This window comes from Aegilops tauschii, chromosome 7 (genome assembly GCF_002575655.3).
Source record: "Aegilops tauschii subsp. strangulata cultivar AL8/78 chromosome 7, Aet v6.0, whole genome shotgun sequence".
NCBI lineage: Eukaryota > Viridiplantae > Streptophyta > Magnoliopsida > Poales > Poaceae > Aegilops > Aegilops tauschii.
Window position 1 is genome coordinate 490,681,858 of NC_053041.3, and position 20,953 is coordinate 490,702,810.

Sequence of the window (20,953 nt, forward strand, 5' to 3'; positions counted from 1 at the left end):
GCTCCAAGGTTATAATTCCTTTCACCAGTGAGAGCGGCGTGAATGAGGCTCAAGTCTGGCGCACAGAGTATGCTACAGTCTTGCTTGCCTACTATGCATTTCCCGTTAAATAATGCTAAATACTGAATTGCGGGAAAGTGAATGCTCTTTATTCTTCCTTGTCTCACTCCTCTATTTTCACCATAACAAAGGCTAGTCAAGAAAGATTCATACTCAGCCTTCGGTGGCTCATCAAGCGAACCAATGGAAGTTTGCAATGGTAAGCAAAATTCTCTAGTGGAATAGTATATGGGTTATCATAAAGCATAAACGACACCCTAGGCTCACGTGGAAAATATTTAAATCCTTTGACAAATGATTCAGTGAGAAGATGGCACTGTTCACACTTATCTGAAAGGTAGGGACCGAGACCGGCATTGTGAACATATTGCTCAAATTCCTCCTTAATGCCCACTTGCATCATATACTCATCGCAAGGCCATAAGCATGTTTTGGTGGCAGCATCTTGGGTGGAACTTTCACTTGGTTCAACATAAGATCGGCGAGCAGAACTATCACTAGAGGATGCCCCGAGGATTGTCTCCTCGAAGAACTCCTTCCAAATAGGTTCATCATGTCCGCGTACAATTTTTCCTATGAACAAAAATCTGAATTTTTAGTCCACAAAATTTTACCAACAAAACTTCACAAAACTAATAGCAACTACTCATAGGGATACATAGAGGCCATAGCAAGCATTCAAACAACTTAGAACACTAAGAATTGAATATGCAAGCACATCTACAGCACCACCAAGAGTAGCTATTTATTCAAAGTATAAACCACTAAAACAAAAACTAATTGGACAAGTGGTGGAGTCACATACCAAGCAACAAATCCCCGAGACAGTTTCGGAAATGGAGCTTCGAGCAAAGAGATCGAAATCCACGGGTTTGAGCTCAAGAACACGGGAGAGAGAGCAAGAGTGATTTTTTCTGGAGGTAGGTGACAATGTGGGATGAAGAGATAAGTGAGGGGGCCCATGTGGGGACCACAACCCCCCACTGCGCGCCAGGGGGTGCTGGCGCACCCTGGTGGGTTGTGCCCACCAGGTGCACACCCCTCTAGTATTATTTGCACAAAAATTTCTTAAATATTCAGGAAAAAAATCATATAAAATTTTCAGGGCATTCTGAGAACTCTTATTTTTGGGTCATTTTCTATTGGACGGGAAATTCAGAAAACAGACAAAGCATGGCATTTTATTTTATTTAACTAATAAAAACAGAGAATAAAAAGTAGGGACAGAAGGTAGTGCTTACTAAATTCATCAACTTCATACCGTTCAAAAATGATTCATTAATAAGGTTGATCAGGTCTTATTAACGACAACTTTCGATTAGCATGAAACCGAAGAACTTACGTAAATCACTAGGTTACCTCAATGGGGATATGCATCTCCCCAACAATAAGCATTTCATATTTCTTTTTGACAGTAGATAGAGGTATTTGAAAACTTCCAATAGTGATTGTCGGAGATTTTTCAATAACATTAATACCATTCACTTGGAATTGTTTCTTCGGAAAGTGCACCGTATGCTCATTACCATTAATATGAAAAGTGATCTTGCTTTTATTGCAATCAATAACAGCCCCTACAGTATTCAAGAAGGGTCTACCAAGGATAATCGACATGTTGTCGTCCTCGGGCATCTCAAGTATAACAAAGTCTGTCAAAATAGTAACATTAGCAACAACAACGGGCACATCCTCACAGATACCGATAGGTATGGCGGTTGATTTCTCAGCCATTTGCAAAGATATTTCAATAGGTGTGATTTTATTCAAGTCAAGTCTTTTATATAAAGAGAAAGGCATAACACTAACACCAGCTCCTAAATCACACAAAGCAGTTTTCACATAATTCTTTTTGATGGAGCAAGGTATAGTTGGTATTCCCGGATCTCCAAGTTTTTTACGTACTCCATCTTTAAAAGTATAATTAGCAAGCATAGTGGAGATTTCAGCTTCCGGTATTATTCTCTTATTTGTGATGATGTCTTTCATATACTTTGCATAAGGAGGCATTTTCAAGATATCAGTCAAGCGAGTACGCAAAAAGACTGGCCTCAGCATTTCAGCAAAGCGTTCAAATTCTTCATCATCATTCTTTTTAGTTGAATTGCATGGAAAAGGCATAGATTTTTGAACCACGGTTCTCTTTCTTTACCGTGTTTCATAGCCACAAGGTCTCTTTTATCATACCTTTTATTTTTAGGTTGTGGGTTATCAAGATCAACAGGTGGTTCTATCTCAACATCATTATCTGGTTCTTTATTATTTGGTTGAGCATCTTCATGAACATCATCATTATCTTTTTCATTATCACTAGGTGGATGTTCATTACCAGACCGCGTTTCTGCATCTGAGATAGAAGTTTCATTTTCATTATCAGGAGGTTTTTCTATTTCAGGTTCACTAGAAGGATGCAAAGTCCTATCATTTTTCTTCTTCTTTTTCTTTTTAGAAGGACTAGGTGCAGTGGTGTTATTTCTTTGTAAATATTGTATAATTCTTTTTGGGTGTCCCTCAGGATAAAGTGCTTCCTGAGTCATTTTACCTCCTCTAGTTGCAACTCTAATAGCAAAGTCATGCATATTATTATTCATTTCATCAAGTAATTCTCTTTGTGATTTAGCAACTTGTTCTAGCTGGGTTTGAACCATAGAAGCATGTTTTCCAACACCTCTAACATCATTTGAGATTCTAAATAACAAGTCACTCAAGCGAGCAATCATATCAAAATTGTATTTCAATTGTTTCATAACATTTGCATTGAAGTGATCTTGTTTTCTAATATAGTTTTCAAACTCATAAAGGCATTGACTAGGATGCATATTGTGAGGATTGTCATTATCATTGAACTTCATTAGAGAATTTACCTCTACCACCTTAGTCAGTGGTGGTCCATTAAGCCCATGAATTTCTTCAATAGGAGGTAAAATTTTAACATCCTCGGCTTTAATACCTTTTTCCTTCATAGATTTCTTTGCCTCTTGCATATCTTCAGGACTGAGATATAATATACCCCTCTTATTTGGAGTGGGTTTAGGTGGTGGTCCAGGAAGAGTCCAATCATAATAATTTTTCAATATGTTATTCAATAATTCTTCAGCTTGAGCAATAGTTCATTCCCTGAAAACACAACCAACACAACTATCTAGGAAGTCCCTAGAAGCATCGGTTAGTCCATTATAGAAGATATCAAGTATTTCATTTTTCTAAAGAAGATGATCAGGAAAAGAATTAAGTAACTGGCAAAGCCTCCCCCAAGCTTGTGGGAGACTCTCTTCTTTAGTTTGCACAAAGTTAAATATTTCCTATAAGGCAGCTTGTTTCTTATGAGCAGGAAAGTATTTTTCAGAGAAGTAATAAATCATATCCTGGGGACTACGCACACAACCAGTAGTAAGAGTATTGTACCAAGCTTTAGCATCACCCTTTACTGAGAAAGGAAATAATTTTAGAATAAAGTAGTAGCGAGTTTTCTCATCATGAGTAAAAAGGGTGGCTATATCATTCAACTTAGTAAGATGTGCCACAACAGTTTCAGTTTCATAACCATGGAAAGGATCTTATTCAACCAAAGTAATTAACTCTGGGTCGATAGAGAATTCATAATCCTTATCAGCAATACATATAGGTGAAGTAGCAAACTTAGGATCGCATTTCATTCTAGCATTCAAAGATTTTTCTTTATACTTGCATAGTAATTTCTCTATATCATCTATATCATTGCAAGGAAGAATATCTCTAGTTGTTTCTTCACTCATAACATAACCTTCCGGTACCTTAGGCAATTCATATCTAGAAAGGCTAGTTCCAGCAGGTGTTTCAGGAGTTTCAGTTTCAAGCTCATCATCAGATTCAACAACATCATGTTGTATTACTCTAGCAATTTGTTCATCAAGAAATTCACCAAGTGGCACATCATCATTATCAAGCAAGGTACTAGCATCATCATAAGCATTATCCATAGCAGAAGTAGCATCATCAATAACTTGCGACATATTAGAATTGATAGCATGTGGTGGTGTTGCAAGTTTGCTCATAACAGAAGGTGAATCTAAAGCAGAACTGGATGGCAGTTCCTTACCTCCCCTCATCTTTGAGGGAAATATCTTAGTCTTTGGATCCTTCAGATTCTTCATAGTGATAATATGATAATAATCCCAAGTGACTCAACAAATATAGCTATGCTCCCTGGCAACGGCGCCAGAAAAAGGTCTTGATAACCCACAAGTATAGGGGATCGCAACAGTTTTCAGGGTAGAGTATTCAACCCAAATTTATAGATTCGACACAAGGGGAGCCAAAGAATATTTGAAGGTATTAGAATCTAAGTTGTCAATTCAACCACACCTGGAGATTAATTATCTGCAGCAAAGTGATCAGTAGCAAAGTAGTTTGATAGTTTTGATAATAGTAGCAGCAGCAACGGTAACAGTAACAGTGATAGCAGTAATTTTGTAGCAAGTGTAACAGTGATGATAGCAGTAGTAACTTAGCAGAAACAATATAGGATAAATTCGTAGGCATTGGATCGGTGACTTGTTAGATGATATTCATCATGTGACAGGTATAACCTAGGGCGATACGGCACTAGCTCCAGTTCATCGATATAATGTAGGCATGTATTCCGTAAATAGTCATACGTGCTTATGGAAAGAACTTGCATGACATCTTTTGTCCTACCCTCCCGTGGCAGCGGGGTCCATATTGGAAACTAAGTGATATTAAGGCCTCCTTTTAATAGAGAACCGGAACAAAGCATTAACACATAGTGAATACATGAACTCCTCAAACTAGGGTCATCACCGGGAGTGGGCCCAGTTGTTGTCACTCCGGGGTTGCCGGATCATAACACGTAGTAGGTGACTATAACTTGCAAGATCGGATCTAAAACATGGATATAATGATGAATTCATAAACGGTTCAGATCTGAGTTCATGGCACCCGGGCCCAAAGTGACAAGAATTAAGCATAGCAAAGTCATAGCAACATCAATCTTAGAACATAGTGGATACTAGGGATCAAGCCCTAACAAAACTAACTCGATTACATGATGAATCTCATCCAACTTCTCACCGACCAACGAGCCTACGAAGGAATTACTCACTCCCGGTGGGGAGCATCATGGAATTGGCGATGGAGATTGGTTGTTGATGACGAAGAACGAATATCCCCCTCTCCGGAGCCCCAAACGGACTCCAGATCTGCCCTCCCGAGGAAGAACAGGGCTTGGCGGCAGCTCTGTCTCGTGGATCACGATAATTCTTTTTCCCTGATTTTTTCTGGAATAATGTAAATTTATAGTATCAGGGGAGTCATCAGCGGGGCCACCAGGTGGGTACAACCCACCTGGGCACGCCAGGAGAGGGGGCGCGCCCTGGTGGGTTGTGCCCATCCAGGTGCCCCTCTCCAGCAAGTATTGGCTCCAGAAATTCTTATTATTAATATAAAAAATCCTTGCAAAGTTTTGTTCCATTCCAAGAACTTTTATTTCTACACAAAACAACACCATGGTAGTTCTGTTGAAAACAGCGTCAGTCCGGAGTTAGTTTCATTCAAACCATGCAAATTAGAGTCCAAAACAAGAGGAAAAGCGTGGGAAAAAGTTGATATGTTGGAGACGTATCAGGCGCGCCCTGGTTGGTTGTGCCCACCCAGGTGCCCCCCTCTGGTGGGTCTTGGCTCCAGAAATTCTTGTTTATTGTATAAAAATTCCTCGCAAAGTTTCGTTCCATTCCGAGAACTTTTATTTCTGCACAAAAACAACACCATGGTAGTTCTGCTGAAAACAGCGTCAGTCTGGGGTTAGTTTCATTCAAATCATGCAATTAGAGTCCAAAACAAGAGGAAAAGCGTTAGGAAAAGTAGATACATTAGAGACGTATCAAGCACACAAAAAGCAAACGAAGAAGATGAACAGAAGAGGGGCGAAGAAAAGGCGAATCTTTTTCGAAAATCGTTTTAGAAGTGGGGGAGAGGAAAACGAGAGGCGAATGGCGAATAATGTAATGTGAGGGATGAGAGTTTATGATGGGTACTTGGTATGTCTTGGCTTGGCATAGATCTCCCCGGAAACGGCGCCAGAAATCCTTCTTGCTACCTCTTGAGCTTGCCTTGGTTTTTCCCTTGAAGAGGAAAGGGTGATGCAACAAAGTAGTGTAAGTATTTCCCTCAGTTTTGAGAACCATGGTATCAATCCAGTAGGAGACAACGCGCAAGCCACCGAATACCTGCACAAACAAACACCAACCTTGCACCCAACGCGATAAAGGGGTTGTCAATCCCTTCACGGTTATTTGCAACATGAGATCTGATAGAGATGGATAAACGGTAAAGTAATATTTTTGGTATTTTTGATTTATGGAACAGAAAGTAAAAGATTGCAAAGAAATTAAATAGGAAACTAGAATTGTACATCGAAAACTTATATGATTGAAAATAGACTCGGGGCCATAGGTTTCACTAGAGGCTTCTCTAAAGATAGAAAATATTATGGTGGGTGAACAAATTACTGCTGAGCAATTGATAGAAAAGCGCAAAGTTATGATGATATCTAAGGCAATGATCATGAATATAGGCATCATGTCCGTGTCAAGTAGACCAAAACGATTCTACATCTACTACTATTACTCCACACATCGACCGCTATCCAGCATGCATCTAGAGTATTAAGTTCATAAAGAATGGAGTAACGCCTTAAGCAAGATGACATGATGTAGAGGAATTAACTCAAGCAATATGATGAAAACCCCATCTTTTTATCCTCGATGGCAACAATACAATACGTGTCGGTTCCCCTTCTGTCACTAGGATCGAGCACCGCAAGATTGAACCCAAAGCTAAGCACTCCTCCCATTGCAAGAAAAACCAATCTAGTTGGCCAAACCAAATCGATAGTTCGAAGAGACTTGCAAAGATATCAAATCATGCATAAAAGAATTCAGAGGAGATTCAAATAATATTCATAGATAAGCTGATCATAAATCCACAATTCATCGGATCTCGGAAAACACACTGCAAAAGAGTATTACATCGAATAGATCTCCTAGAACATCGAGGAGAACTTTGTATTGAGAATCAAAGAGAGAGAAGAAGCCATCTAGCTACTAGCTATGGACCCATAGGTCTGAGGTAAACTACTCACGCTTCATCGAAGAGGCAATGGTGTTGATGTAGAATCCCTCTATGATCGAATCCCCCTCCGGCAGGATGCCGGAAAAGGCCCCAAGATGGGATCTCACGGGTACGGAAGGTTGCGGCGGTGGAAAAGTGGTTCCGCGGCTCCCCCGGAAGTTTTTGGGGTATATGTGTATGTATAGGAGGAATATCTAGGTCAGGGGGTCACCGAGGGGCCCACAAGGTTGGGGGCGCGCCCTACCCCCTTGGGCGCGCCCTCCACCCTTGTGGTTGCCTCGTGGCTCTTCTGAATTGCACTCCAAGTCGCCTGGGTGTCTTCTGGTCCAAGAAAAATCATCGCAAAATTTTTATTCCATTTGGTATTCCTTTTCTGCGAAACTCTAAAACAAGGAAAAAACAGAAACTGGCACTGGGCTCTAGGTTAATAGGTCAGTCCCAAAAATCATGTAAAATATAATATTAATGCATATAAAACATCCAAAACAGATAATATAATAGCATGGAACAATAAAAAATTATAGATACGTTGGAGACGTATCAGACCAACACAAACATGCACAAGAAATTTAACGTATACATTTGTAAAAAATGATATTGTGGGTTCGTATTAATACCAGTCATTAATCATAACCATTAAAAGTGACAAGTGTTCATATAAAATCGAATTGATTCGATTCTCATTGATCGTGATCATTAAAAGTGCCAACAGTCTTTATAAAATCGGATCCATTAAAGCGCCAACGATGACTCATTGCAGAATGATCATGATATGGATATGGAATTCATAGGAGGCGCCTCCTCCTATCGTTGTAGCTCGCCTAAAAAGGATATGGAATCGTTAAGATCTGAGGCCTGCCACTCAGTCCCCAAGGCACCCAGAGGAATTGTGCCGCGACACAAGAAAAGGAAATGTGGTTCCATATCTCGGGCACACAACACAAAGGGCACAACCTATTGCCCACATTTTACACTTAGCCACCTCTGTGCCCGGCGGAAGGTGATCACAAAGGTGGCTAAGTGTAACATGTCGTTAGAGGGATAGATTAGAACGACACTGGGCTTCTAATTATGAGGATTAGAAAGGATCTAGATCTAGCACTAATTGGATCAACTAGAACTAGAGGAGGCTGCAAAACTTGTGTGTTTTAAAATGACCAAAACCTTTAGAAGAGGAAGCGCCACAAGGGGGAAAGGTCCCCCCTTGTGCCGGCCAAGAGGAGGGGGAGTCTCCCTCCAATTCAGCCTCCCCTTACTTCTCCAAGAAGAAAGGGCGGTGCCACCTCCTATTGTGCCCAAGTGGCCCAATATCCTTTCAACCACTTGGCCTTTGAAGGCTCATTGATATTTAATTAAATATAAAAACCTTATAACTATTATTAGAGATTTTATTATTAATTTAACATCTTCAAAAACATTTTTCACATATTTATTATTTATCGGTATTACCCGGTAAACACCGAAACCCTTCTGGTGACTCCAAAACACTTTCGGTTCCTCTCAAAACTATTTTGAATATTAATGAAACTATTTCATAAATATTTACTCATCACTCCTGCCCTACTAACACTCAAAATATGTGATTACCCTTAGTTTGTGACCCTCTAGGTTCGGTAAAACATAGACATGAACAAAACCTCTTTCGTTCAATAACCGATAGCGGAACCATGGACATCCATATCGATCCCCATGAGTACACGAATGACATTCGAGTGAACCTTTTGTTATCATGTGCTATTCGCTTTGATTCCCGATACTTTACAAAAACCCGAGGTGAGATATATCGGTATCCTCTTGAGTCATAAAAATGCTCACTATATCGGTCTCCTCGTTACCGGTTTTGTTCTTCTTTCTCGTTGACATAATTCGTCATCCCCATTACCTAGTCACCTATATCTGGCCAGACGATGATGGATGTCGTCACACCGAGAAGGCCCTAAGAATATCTTTCCATCGTCGAAGGAGCAAATCCCACTCTTGAGCTATCTGGTCCCTTGTCAAACTTTCCGATGAACCTGTAAGTTGTCGTTATGATCACAATGTTGCAGATGACGTTTGAGCAACCCCAAATCCCATTGTGTAGTAAGAAGTGACTACGATACTCTCATGGTCTAAGGAAATAAATCACACGTTAACTCTCCGTGTTATAACAATTGACTTTCGACGATTGTATCTCAAAGTATAACAGACAAGTTAGGGTCGATCAATATGATCGTTCTTCCAATGTCATATTCTCAAAGTTGTTTTAGGACTATCTTTACACTTAGAATATCCTAAGATCCGGAAAATATGATCACTAACAACAGTTGAGCTAGTCTTAGAGGCGAGAATAGGAATCATATTTTACCGTTTATCATTCCACACGTGCATGAGTTTTCCACTAAATCACACATTCTAGGATCATAGCAGTTATGGCATAGAATATAAACTCTTAATTATAAATATGGAAATATAATAATAAATATTATTACCTCTAGGGCATATTTCTAACAAGTCCTTCCTCCTCTTTGAATTCGCAAATATTTTCCCACTTCACCATATGATATTTATGTTTCTAATGAGTTTCTGATCACCATGCAAGACAGAGTGCTAAATCATATAGTAGTTGCACTTTCGGATGTCAGAGATATGTATATGGTCACAATCTTAGGAGGTTCAACTAAACATTCTCATATTTTAAGAGAATAAGAAATGGAGATTGTGAATACAATAGGTGTTGCAACAAACATTCAGCTTGCGCCGTCAAGTGTTGAGCTGCGAAGGATGCTTTATAAAACATGGAAGCAACTTATTCATAAGCAATATGCAATGAGAAATGATGTTTTCTTACTGGAAATTCATGATTGGAAGCTGTGCCACTGGTACCATGCAAGACGCCATGCCATGTTGACATACAAACAATGAAATAGATTTATTTAGAATTGATTCCATGCGCAAAACAGTGATAGACATGGATCCATACTGATTTTTTTCTTCAGAAAAGTCGAATGTCTTGATATTATTGTCTGCCACTTGCTTTGTTATGCTTGTGCATGTGCTTTCACGGAGGCTTGGATTGAATTAGAACGCTAGGAGTTTGATTTACTTGTACAATACTTAATGCCCTTAAAAGAAAAATAGTAAAATTTCTAGCATCTCTTCCCATTATCTTAGTTTCGCCTTGTGCATGATATCATGGTGTTTTTTGCATGTTGTGATCATGCTTGCCTACCTCTAGTCCATAGATGGCTAAAAGGTATGTTTTCGTTGTTGATGATAGCAACATAATTTCAGAATACTTGATATTTCATTCCATGGAGAAGATCCATTATTACTTGGCTTGAGGCCGGAGATGTCAATATCTCATTTTCACATGGAGGCAAGCCATAGGAAAAGTACGAATTACACCGGTAATCTCAGAGATGGACATTCTATCCTAATTAATCACAAACATATTAAAGAGTCTCTTTACGGATATTTCAAGGAGGATGATTGATGTGTCGTGGTTAGGATTCATGACCTGAACTGGGATTTTCTCGGTCTCCAAGGTACGAATTTGTATCATCTGGAGGAGCCTTTCTTAGCAAAATTCTCAAGGCTTGGAAGGACATGCCTAAGGAGAAGGCCCTGGCCGATATGGATTTATCACGGTCTTTTACCTCAAACATTGGTCATTAATTAAGCCTGATATGGTCGTTGCATTCAGTAATCTCTTCAACCTTGATGGTAATGACGTTCATGAACTTACTATTGCCCTTCTGGTCCTGTGGTAGCAAACATATCAAAGAAGGGTTTCTCTTCATCTTCTCTTTTATGGTGCATATGGTATGTTTGTGTTGTCTATCGGTGTTGAACATTGCATCCTGCATGCCAAAATGAAAATTGACTTCATTTCAATAGGTGGTAGGGTGATTTTTGACTAGGTTAAATATATGATGCCTTTTTTATAGCACATACGCATTTTCAGACTTGGGTTTGTGCTCTCACTCCGTTGTTTTTGTTTAGACATCCGCATATGTTCCAAGCTGATGTTGGATGTGTTTGACATTGTGGTGGCAAACATATCAAAGAAGGTAAAAACAAGGAGAAAATTGAGGACAAAACATAAAAAGGCCAAAATGAAAATAAATAAATAACACTAATATATAGAGACAAAAGAAATAAAAAAGTTGTCAGAAGTGGGTTGTGCTCTTACTCCACTATTTTTATTTAGACACTGGCGTATATTCTGGAGCTGCAGATGTTAGATATGGTTGACGTTGTGGTAGCAAACATATCAAAAAAAGGTTTCTCTTCCTCTTTTCTTTTCTGGTGCATATGGTACTTTTGTGTTGTCTATTGATGTTAAACGTTGCGTTCTGCATACCAAAGAAGAAAATTGACTTCGTTATAATAGGTGGCAAGGTGAGTTTTTATTGGGTTTTTTTAACAGAAGCGGTTTCCCAGCCCAATTTTATATAAAAAACAAGGCGACAAGAAAGTAGGACATGGATTGTTCACAGCGCACGGGCCACAACCAGAGTAGCTGAGCCGGATGAAACCTACAATGATAGTTTTTACTAAGTTTGAATATATCATGCCTTCTCTTTTTACAACGCATTATGTTTCTTTAGAATTGGGTTATCCTCTTACCCCATTGTTTTTTTACACATTGGTGTATGTTTTAGAGCCGCAACCGCAGATGTTGGATGTGATTGATGTTGTTGTAGCAAACATATCAAAGAAGGAAAAAATTTGAGGACCGAACATAAAAGAAAAGGCTGAAAAGAAAAAATAACTAAAAATTGATATATAGAAAGTCAAAAGAAAACAATATGTCAGAAGTGGGGTTTGATTTCTTTAGAATTGGGTTATCCTCTTACTCCATTGTTTTTTACACATCGGTGTATGTTTTAGAGCCGCAACCGCAGATGTTGGATGTGATTGATGTTGTTGTAGCAAACATATCAAAGAAGGGGAAAAATTTGAGGACAGAACATAAAGAAAAGGCCGAAAGGAAAAACTAACTAAAAATCGATATATAGAAAGTTAAAAGAAAAAATATGTCAGAAGTGGAGTTTGATTTCTTTAGAACTGGATTATCCTCTTACTCCATTGTTTTTGTACACATCAGTGTATGTTTTAGTGCCGCAACCGCAGATGTTGGATGTGATTGATGTTGTTGTAGCAAACATATCAAAGAAGGAAAAAAATTGAGGACAGAACATAAAAGCAAAGGCCGAAAAGAAAAAAATAACTAAAAATCGATATATAGAAAGTTAAAAGAAAAAATATGTTGGAAAAGAAAAAAGGTTTCTCTTCCTCTTTTCTTTTCTGGTGCATATGGTACTTTTGTGTTGTCTATTGATGTTAAACGTTGGCTTCTGCATACCAAAGAAGAAAATTGACTTCGTTATAATAGGTGGCAAGGTGAGTTTTATTGGTTTTTTTAAGAGAAGTGGTTTCCCAGCCCAATTTTATATAGTAAACAAGGCGACAAGAAAGTAGGACATGGATTGTTCACAGCGCACGGGCCACAACCAGAGTAGCTGAGCCAGATGAAACCTACAATCATAGTTTTTACTAAGTTTGAATATAGCATGCCTTCTCTTTTTACAACGCATTACGTTTCTTTAGAATTGGGCTATAGGAAAAATTTGAGGACAAAACATAAAAGCAAAGGCCGAAAAGAAAAAATAACTAAAAATCGATATATAGAAAGTTAAAAGAAAAAATATGTCAGAATTGGATTATCCTCTTACTCCATTGTTTTTTTACACATTGGTGTATGTTTTAGTGCCGCAACCGCAGATGTTGGATGTGATTGATGTTGTTGTAGCAAACATATCAAAGAAGGAAAAAATTTGAGGACCGAACATAAAAGAAAAGGCTGGAAAGAAAAAATAACTAAAAATCGATATATAGAAAGTTAAAAGAAAAAATATGTCAGTAGTGGGGTTTGATTTCTTTAGAATTGGGTTATCCTCTTACTCCATTGTTTTTTTACACATCGCTGTATGTTTTAGAGCCGCAACCGCAGATGTTGGATGTGATTGATGTTGTTGTAGCAAACATATCAAAGAAGGGAAAATTTTGAGGACAGAACATAAAAGAAAAGGCCGAAAAGAAAAAATAACTAAAAATCGATATATATAAAGTTAAAAGAAAATAATATGTCAAAAGTGGGGTTTGATTTCTTTAGAATTGGATTATCCTCTTACTCCATTGTTTTTTTACACATTGGTGTATGTTTTAGTGCCACAACCGCAGATGTTGGATGTGATTGATGTTGTTGTAGCAAACATATCAAAGAAGGAAAAAAATTGAGGACAGAACATAAAAGCAAAGGCCGAAAAGAAAAAATAACTAAAAATCAATATATAGAAAGTTAAAAGAAAAAAATATGTCAGAATTGGATTTCCTCTTACTCCATTGTTTTTTTACACATCGGTGTATGTTTTAGTGCCGCAACCGCAGATGTTGGATGTGATTGATGTTGTTGTAGCAAACAGATCAAAGAAGGGAAAATTTTGAGGACAGAACATAAAAGAAAAGGCCGAAAAGAAAAAATAACTAAAAATCGATATATAGAAAGTTAAAAGAAAATAATATGTCAAAAGTGGGGTTTGATTTCTTTAGAATTGGATTATCCTCTTACTCCATTGTTTTTTTTACACATTGGTGTATGTTTTAGTGCCGCAACCGCAGATGTTGGATGTGATTGATGTTGTTGTAGCAAACATATCAAAGAAGGAAAAATTTGAGGACAGGACATAAAAGCAGAGGCCGAAAAGAAAAAATAACTAAAAATCGATATATAGAAAGTTAAAAGAAAAGAATATGTCAGAATTGGATTATCCTCTTACTCCATTGTTTTTTTACACATAGGTGTATGTTTTAGTGCCGCAACCGCAGATGTTGGATGTGATTGATGTTGTTGTAGCAAACATATCAAAGAAGGAAAAAATTTGAGGACAGAACATAAAAGCAAAGGCCGAAAATAAAAAATAACTAAAAATCGATATATAGAAAGTTAAAAGAAAAAATAAGTCAGAATTGGATTATCCTCTTACTCCATTATTTTTTTACACATCGGTCCATGTTTTAGTGCCGCAGCCGCAGATGTTGGATGTGATTGATGTTGTTGTAGCAAACATATCAAAGAAGGAAAAAATTTGAGGACAGAACATAAAAGCAAAGGCCGAAAATAAAAAATAACTAAAAATCGATGTATAGAAAGTTAAAAGAAAAAATATGTCAGAATTGGATTATCCTCTTACTCCATTATTTTTTTACACATCGGTCCATGTTTTAGTGCCGCAACCGCAGATGTTGGATGTGATTGATGTTGTTGTAGCAAACATATCAAAGAAGGAAAAAATTTGAGGACAGAACATAAAAGCTAAGGCCGAAAAGAAAAAATAACTAAAAATCGATATATAGAAAGTTAAAAGAAGAAAATATGTCAGAATTGGATTATCCTCTTACTCCATTGTTTTTTTACACATCGGTGTATGTTTTAGTGCCGCAACCGCAGATGTTGGATGTGATTGATGTTGTTGTAGCAAACATATCAAAGAAGGAAAAAATTTGAGGACAGAACATAAAAGCAAAGGCCGAAAATAAAAAATAACTAAAAATCGATATATAGAAAGTTAAAAGAAAAAATATGTCAGAATTGGATTATCCTCTTACTCCATTATTTTTTTACACATCGGTCCATGTTTTAGTGCCGCAGCCGCAGATGTTGGATGTGATTGATGTTGTTGTAGCAAACATATCAAAGAAGGAAAAAATTTGAGGACAGAACATAAAAGCAAAGGCCGAAAATAAAAAATAACTAAAAATCGATGTATAGAAAGTTAAAAGAAAAAATATGTCAGAATTGGATTATCCTCTTACTCCATTATTTTTTTACACATCGGTCCATGTTTTAGTGCCGCAACCGCAGATGTTGGATGTGATTGATGTTGTTGTAGCAAACATATCAAAGAAGGAAAAAATTTGAGGACAGAACATAAAAGCTAAGGCCGAAAAGAAAAAATAACTAAAAATCGATATATAGAAAGTTAAAAAAAGAAAATATGTCAGAATTGGATTATCCTCTTACTCCATTGTTTTTTTACACATCGGTGTATGTTTTAGTGCCGCAACCGCAGATGTTGGATGTGATTGATGTTGTTGTAGCAAACATATCAAAGAAGGAAAAAATTTGAGGATAGAACATAAAAGCAAAGGCCGAAAATAAAAAATAACTAAAAATCGATATATAGAAGTTAAAAGAAAAAATATGTCAGAATTGGATTATCCTCTTACTCCATTATTTTTTTACTCATCGGTCCATGTTTTAGTGCCGCAACCGCAGATGTTGGATGTGATTGATGTTGTTGTAGCAAACATATCAAAGAAGGAAAAAATTTGAGGACAAAACATAAAAGCAAAGGCCGAAAATAAAAAATAACTAAAAATCGATATATAGAAAGTTAAAAGAAAAAATATGTCAGAATTGGATTATCCTCTTACTCCATTATTTTTTTACACATCGGTCCATGTTTTAGTGCCGCAACCGCAGATGTTGGATGTGATTGATGTTGTTGTAGCAAACATATCAAAGAAGGAAAAAAATTAAGGACAGAACATAAAAGCAAAGGCCAAAAATAAAAAATAACTAAAAATCGATATATAGAAAGTTAAAAGAAGAAAATATGTCAGAAGTGGGGTTTGAACCCACGCCCTCGTAAGAGGACCAGAACTTGAGTCTGGCGCCTTAGACCACTCGGCCATCCTGACTGATTTGTTCTATGTAATCCTTAATCATACTTAACTAATGTAACTACTGTTTTGTTTATATTCTCGGGGAACAGAAAGGAGACGCCACTGCGCAAAGGAATAAATCGTATCCTAGTCACCCCTCTCACTGTCTGCTTTTCTTTACCGATCGACCTGCTTCCCCGAGCAGCTCAAAGTGCGATCGCGAAACGTGTACCTTTCACCTGTTATGCGAGTTTATTTACCATATAATTAAACAAGAGAAAAGTTTGAAAAAAATTAAACAAGAGAAAAGAAACCTTCAAACGGCCGACTGCGCATCACATCATGTTTTGATAACGTGACCCGCAAAAAAAAAAAAAAGATAACGTGACCCGCAAAAAGAAAAATTGTTTCGATCATGAGCACTGATTGATCGCCCACTCCACTCCCCAAAGTCGAAAACAACGGGCCTGCCTTGCAACACTCACGGTGGGTTAATGGCAGATTGATCCTTGGCCCCCACCACCACCAAGAAGGCATGGTGGGTTAATGGATCTAGTATGTGGCGCAAGCATGAAATCAAGTTAGTTTATTTTTTGCTTGATCCAACAGCATAAGCCGAAGGACAATATATCACATTCAAATGAAAAATGAGTGGAAAAAGGAAATCATAAAGAATACGGATCTTAGCAAAAATTTACAAACTTCTCGGTTTGTAATGGATATGCATTCTCGAAAGATTTTAAGTGAGTGTGGCCCAAGTGCAAAGAGAATGGCGGGGCTAGAGAAAGAACAAACCAAAGGACGTGGAACACCAAAAATTAAAGATGATGGGGAAAGCTAATTTTCCTCATCTAAGGCCTTTAAAGAAAATCTTCAGAGTTTGCACCCCCGCTACCACATAGCTCCACTATTGAACTCTATAGTTCCATTTTCTTTTGTTATAATCGAATCTGGGACACATGTGAATTTATTTCGGTAACTCTTTTACTCCAATTTGCAGGGCTCATTCTTTTGTCTTGACAGTAATTTTTCACGATGCTACTTCTTAACTCGCCATCCCTCCTTCAGGTCCAGCAACAATTGGTTAGGACCCTGATAAATCCCGAACGTTCGAATTTTAAGCATATCATCCCGAACGTTTTTACATGGCAACTTTAGTTGATACAAAATGGCAACTTTAGTTGTTAAAACATGGCAACTTTGTCCCAATTTATCACTTTCTCGTTCTGTAGATATATGATCTAAAATCTAATGCTCTTGCACTTTGGCTCTATGCATAAATGGTTTGATCTGATGTGTTGTATGGGGATTGGATGGAAAATTTCGTATGTACATCAGAACTCAAGGTACACCCATGCCCTCTTCCCCTTCTTGTGAAAAGATGACCACTGGACCAGTCAGTTGGATAAATTTTTACTGTTACCATTCACTGTTTATGAAACTACACTCTCATTTCCTCCCATAATCATAGATGGCTAGGGCAAACTTTTTCCTCCAGACTTCATCGGCGAGCTTGTAGAATCATCTCCCGCCGCTCCAGCGCCCGGTGGCGAGGAGGGAAATCCCAATGCCTCCGCTTCTATTAGTAGTTTAGGTTAGAGTTTTTTAGTCCTCGCAGGTCAGGCACTCAGACGGATGGCGGCGTTTCTTCTTCGATCTTCCGGGCTTATATCCTCTGCATGTTCGTTCGTTCGGAAGTAGTCGACGGAGCTCCGACATATATTTCTGTCGTCTCCATAGGGCGGTGAGGTTAGTGTTTCTTGTCATGTAGCGAGATTTGATATTAGGTGCTTCGATTCTATGAAAGAGTTCAAATGCGACGATTGCGACTCCAGGACGCTAGTCCTTAAGGGTGTGTTTGGTTGGGGAATGAAGTAGAATGTAACGTCATGGTTCCATTCCACTAGAATGGGTTGGTTCTGGCGGGTTCCGCATATGGGGCGAATATGCCGTTCTAGGGAATGACTTGGTTCCCGTTCTTCGACCCAACCAAACGCCAGAACCACCCCTGGGCACGGGACCAACCTATTACGTTCCACTTGATGACCTGAACTAAACACATGATAAGGGCACGTGCACAAAGACATCCCGATTATCATCGGCAAGGTCAAGCGAGCTCCGGTAGGGGAGCGGTGATAGCGGTGCATCGGCGACTCGTTCTGGTGTAGTAGTGGTTGTCCGTGGTCAAAGAATCTTGATGTAATTTTTATAATGTTTAAGATGCTTTGTACTTGACTTTTATAAATGATCTAATCCTTTCAAAAAAACTACATATAGTAAAATAAAGATAAAAAGAACGGCGACGATATCCAATAACTCTGCATTTTACTGCAAAAACAACCATTTCGGACCACTGGTATTTACGTATTTATTTAAGAAAATCCAAGCAACATTTGCTCCTGAATCCTAGATTTGTATTCCCCTGTTTCTCCAATCCCAGCCCACCACGGAATCCCATTCCCGATTCCTTCTTCCCCAACTCCTCGCCCCCGCAACCTCCCCCTTCCTCCTCCTCCTCCTCCCCTCCTCCTCCACCCGTGCGCCTCGCTGGGGCCTAGGGTTTGCTCCCGCCCTTCACCGCCGCGACGACCACGGGCGCGCAGGACCCCACCGCCTCGGATGCTATGCTGCTAGGCTGCAGGTCCCTCTCCTCCTGGGTGCGCCGCCTCGTCGCCTGCATGGGGTGCGTGTCTTCCCTCACTCTCCCCCCATTTCGCCCGTACTTCCGTAACCTGATGCAACGGCAGCGAGCTCGATCGGGTTTAGGGATTAGGGCTCGCGCTGTGCCCCCCACCTGGAGGTCAATAGGATTAGTGGATGCGAGGTTCTCCCCTTTTTGTCCCCGGTTCCATGTGCAACCGCGATGCTGTTTCCCGGTTCTGATTCTTGCTGCTTGCGCATAAATAGACACGGTTCGCCCGCTCTATAAACATTTAGATGCCGATGTCGCTTTGCAGAGGCTAGGCGGTCCTTGAATCCATCGTTTCCATAGTAGGAGCTGCTCCATGTGATGGTACCTGATTCTTGTTTAATGTCCATGGCTTATTTTTGGTATAAGAGACACACTTTTTGCCTGACCTTGAAACTAACCTTTATAATCTTGTACCAAAATGCTCTGACTTATGATTTCTGAGCCCGTGGAATGACGGTTGTTGTGCAGTCCAATGTCAAAAGCTGTCAAGAAACATATGCTCGTTACTTTATAGCTTTTCGCTGGTTGTTATGCCACATGACTTATCTCAGGCTCTCGAATACGTGAAGCTAATCGTTCACTGGTCAATACTGTTTTGCTACAGAGCAGAAGTTGCCTTGGATGCTGTGGCTGTGCTAAGCCTGCTCCGATAATAGCGGTCGATGAGCCTTCAAAAGGTTTGAGGATCCAAGGCCGCTCAGTAAGGAAGACAAACTTGTCTGAGGGCTTCTGGAGCACGAGCGCACACGGGATTGGAAACAGCGCGCTACAATCGCAGAGGAGCATGTCTTCAATCAGTACAGCGCCGCAATCCAGCGATCAGCATGGAGCTGGAAGTAGCAGCAACCCAAACGAGTTTGTAAATCAAGGTATACAGCATGCACCTAAGATCAATCTGTGTGCCATGGCACCTGTTCCATTTCCTTTCTATTTTTTCATTCCATCATACTAGTGTGATTTACTGTCAAATAAATGCAAGTGTACAACTGATTATTGGAGCTCTGTCATCCATGTCCTTATATGCAGGTTTAATTAGAACATGAAATGACTTTCATCCAGAGTTTGTAGCAGCTGTAGTTTTGGACTTATGTGCAAAACCATGCTTACATTTACTTCTGCACACTGGGGCTTCTAACATCTCTGCGACAACTAATAGTTCTGATTGAAACAATCTCAGAATTTAGTTGTTGTTAATGTTTAAATTATGACCAAGAATAGTTGGCATGAGATGATCCTGCATCTGAACTAACAAAAGCCTCTTCTGTCTTATTCTATTTTTCTTTTTTTTTTCTTTGCAGTGACACCGTGATGCAAGTTATTGAAAAATTCTAATTATCGGGCTTAGTACTTCTGTAGCATGTTCACATGTCACCAGATTGATATGCAATGGCTTCCATTTACTATTTTGTTAATCTTATGTAAACTTTTATTCTGCCTCTATTTAAAGGTCTTGTGCAGTGGAACCAGACTAGACAACAGTGGGTTGGAAACAAAAAACGCAAATCTCGACTTGAAAAGCCCCGAGAACCAAAGATAAGGTGAGTTATTGTAATTTACTGTTGTACCTGAAATACATGAAATGTCTTGTTTTTATGTCTTTTGAACCAAAAGAATATCCAAATATTATATATTCTTACATTTCCCAATTTCCTCTTGCATATGGAACTAGGGTACACGTTGTTTCAGTATGCTGAAAGTTAAACTCTATTTTCTCCACCTTTGATATTTTTGCTGCTGATACAGTTGGAACACAACGTACGAGAGCCTGCTAGGAAGCAATAAACTATTCTACCAACCAATTCCTCTTGCGGTAAAATCCTATGCTAAATAGATCACAGATTTCCCTCTGTTTTATAATGTTCTTTCTCATACTTATTTTAAAATTATAATTTTATTTACAGGAAATGGTAGACTTGCTTGTGGACGTGTGGGAGCAAGAAGGACTATACGGTTAGACATGGAAAAGAACATTTGTTTCAAGTCACGTTATGAGATTATAGATTGTCAAGAGCTCAGTGAGCTCTAAGTTGGCAAAAGTGTATATTTGGTGAGCTCAATTATGTACTGGGACCTTGAACATACAGTATTATTATCTTAAATCAATTGTAATTTATTACTGCTTTTTATAGAATAGTAATAAGTTGATGGCATTTATTTGAATAAAAATAACAAAGTTAAACTAAAGGAAGTTTGCATGTCTCGTGTAACTAAAAATACCATACAACCACAAATCTTGGCTTGTGATTGTTCCAATGACAAAACACAGCAAAGAGAAATTTCATGGTTGAACTTTGTTGATATCATATAATGATATTTGATAATACAGTTCAGAGATGGAACCATGTTTCATTTTCATAATATGAT

General features: G+C 38.7%; 1 protein-coding gene and 1 non-coding gene across 2 annotated transcripts; one reads left to right on the top strand and one right to left on the bottom strand.

Annotated features, from left to right (window-relative positions):
• Positions 1-15,849: 15,849 nt before the first annotated feature.
• TRNAL-CAA (transfer RNA leucine (anticodon CAA)) lies at positions 15,850-15,933 on the bottom strand. Its single transcript has one exon. It is a non-coding gene; the product is annotated as a tRNA-Leu (tRNA).
• A 2,393-nt stretch (positions 15,934-18,326) lies between these two features.
• Positions 18,327-20,702, top strand: LOC109771028 (uncharacterized). Its single transcript, XM_020329746.3, has 5 exons — positions 18,327-18,580; positions 19,199-19,458; positions 20,037-20,127; positions 20,333-20,399; positions 20,491-20,702. The coding sequence occupies exons 1-5, from the start codon at positions 18,522-18,524 to the stop codon at positions 20,542-20,544; spliced, it is 531 nt and encodes a 176-aa protein (XP_020185335.1). The 5' UTR covers positions 18,327-18,521; the 3' UTR covers positions 20,545-20,702.
• Positions 20,703-20,953: the final 251 nt, after the last annotated feature.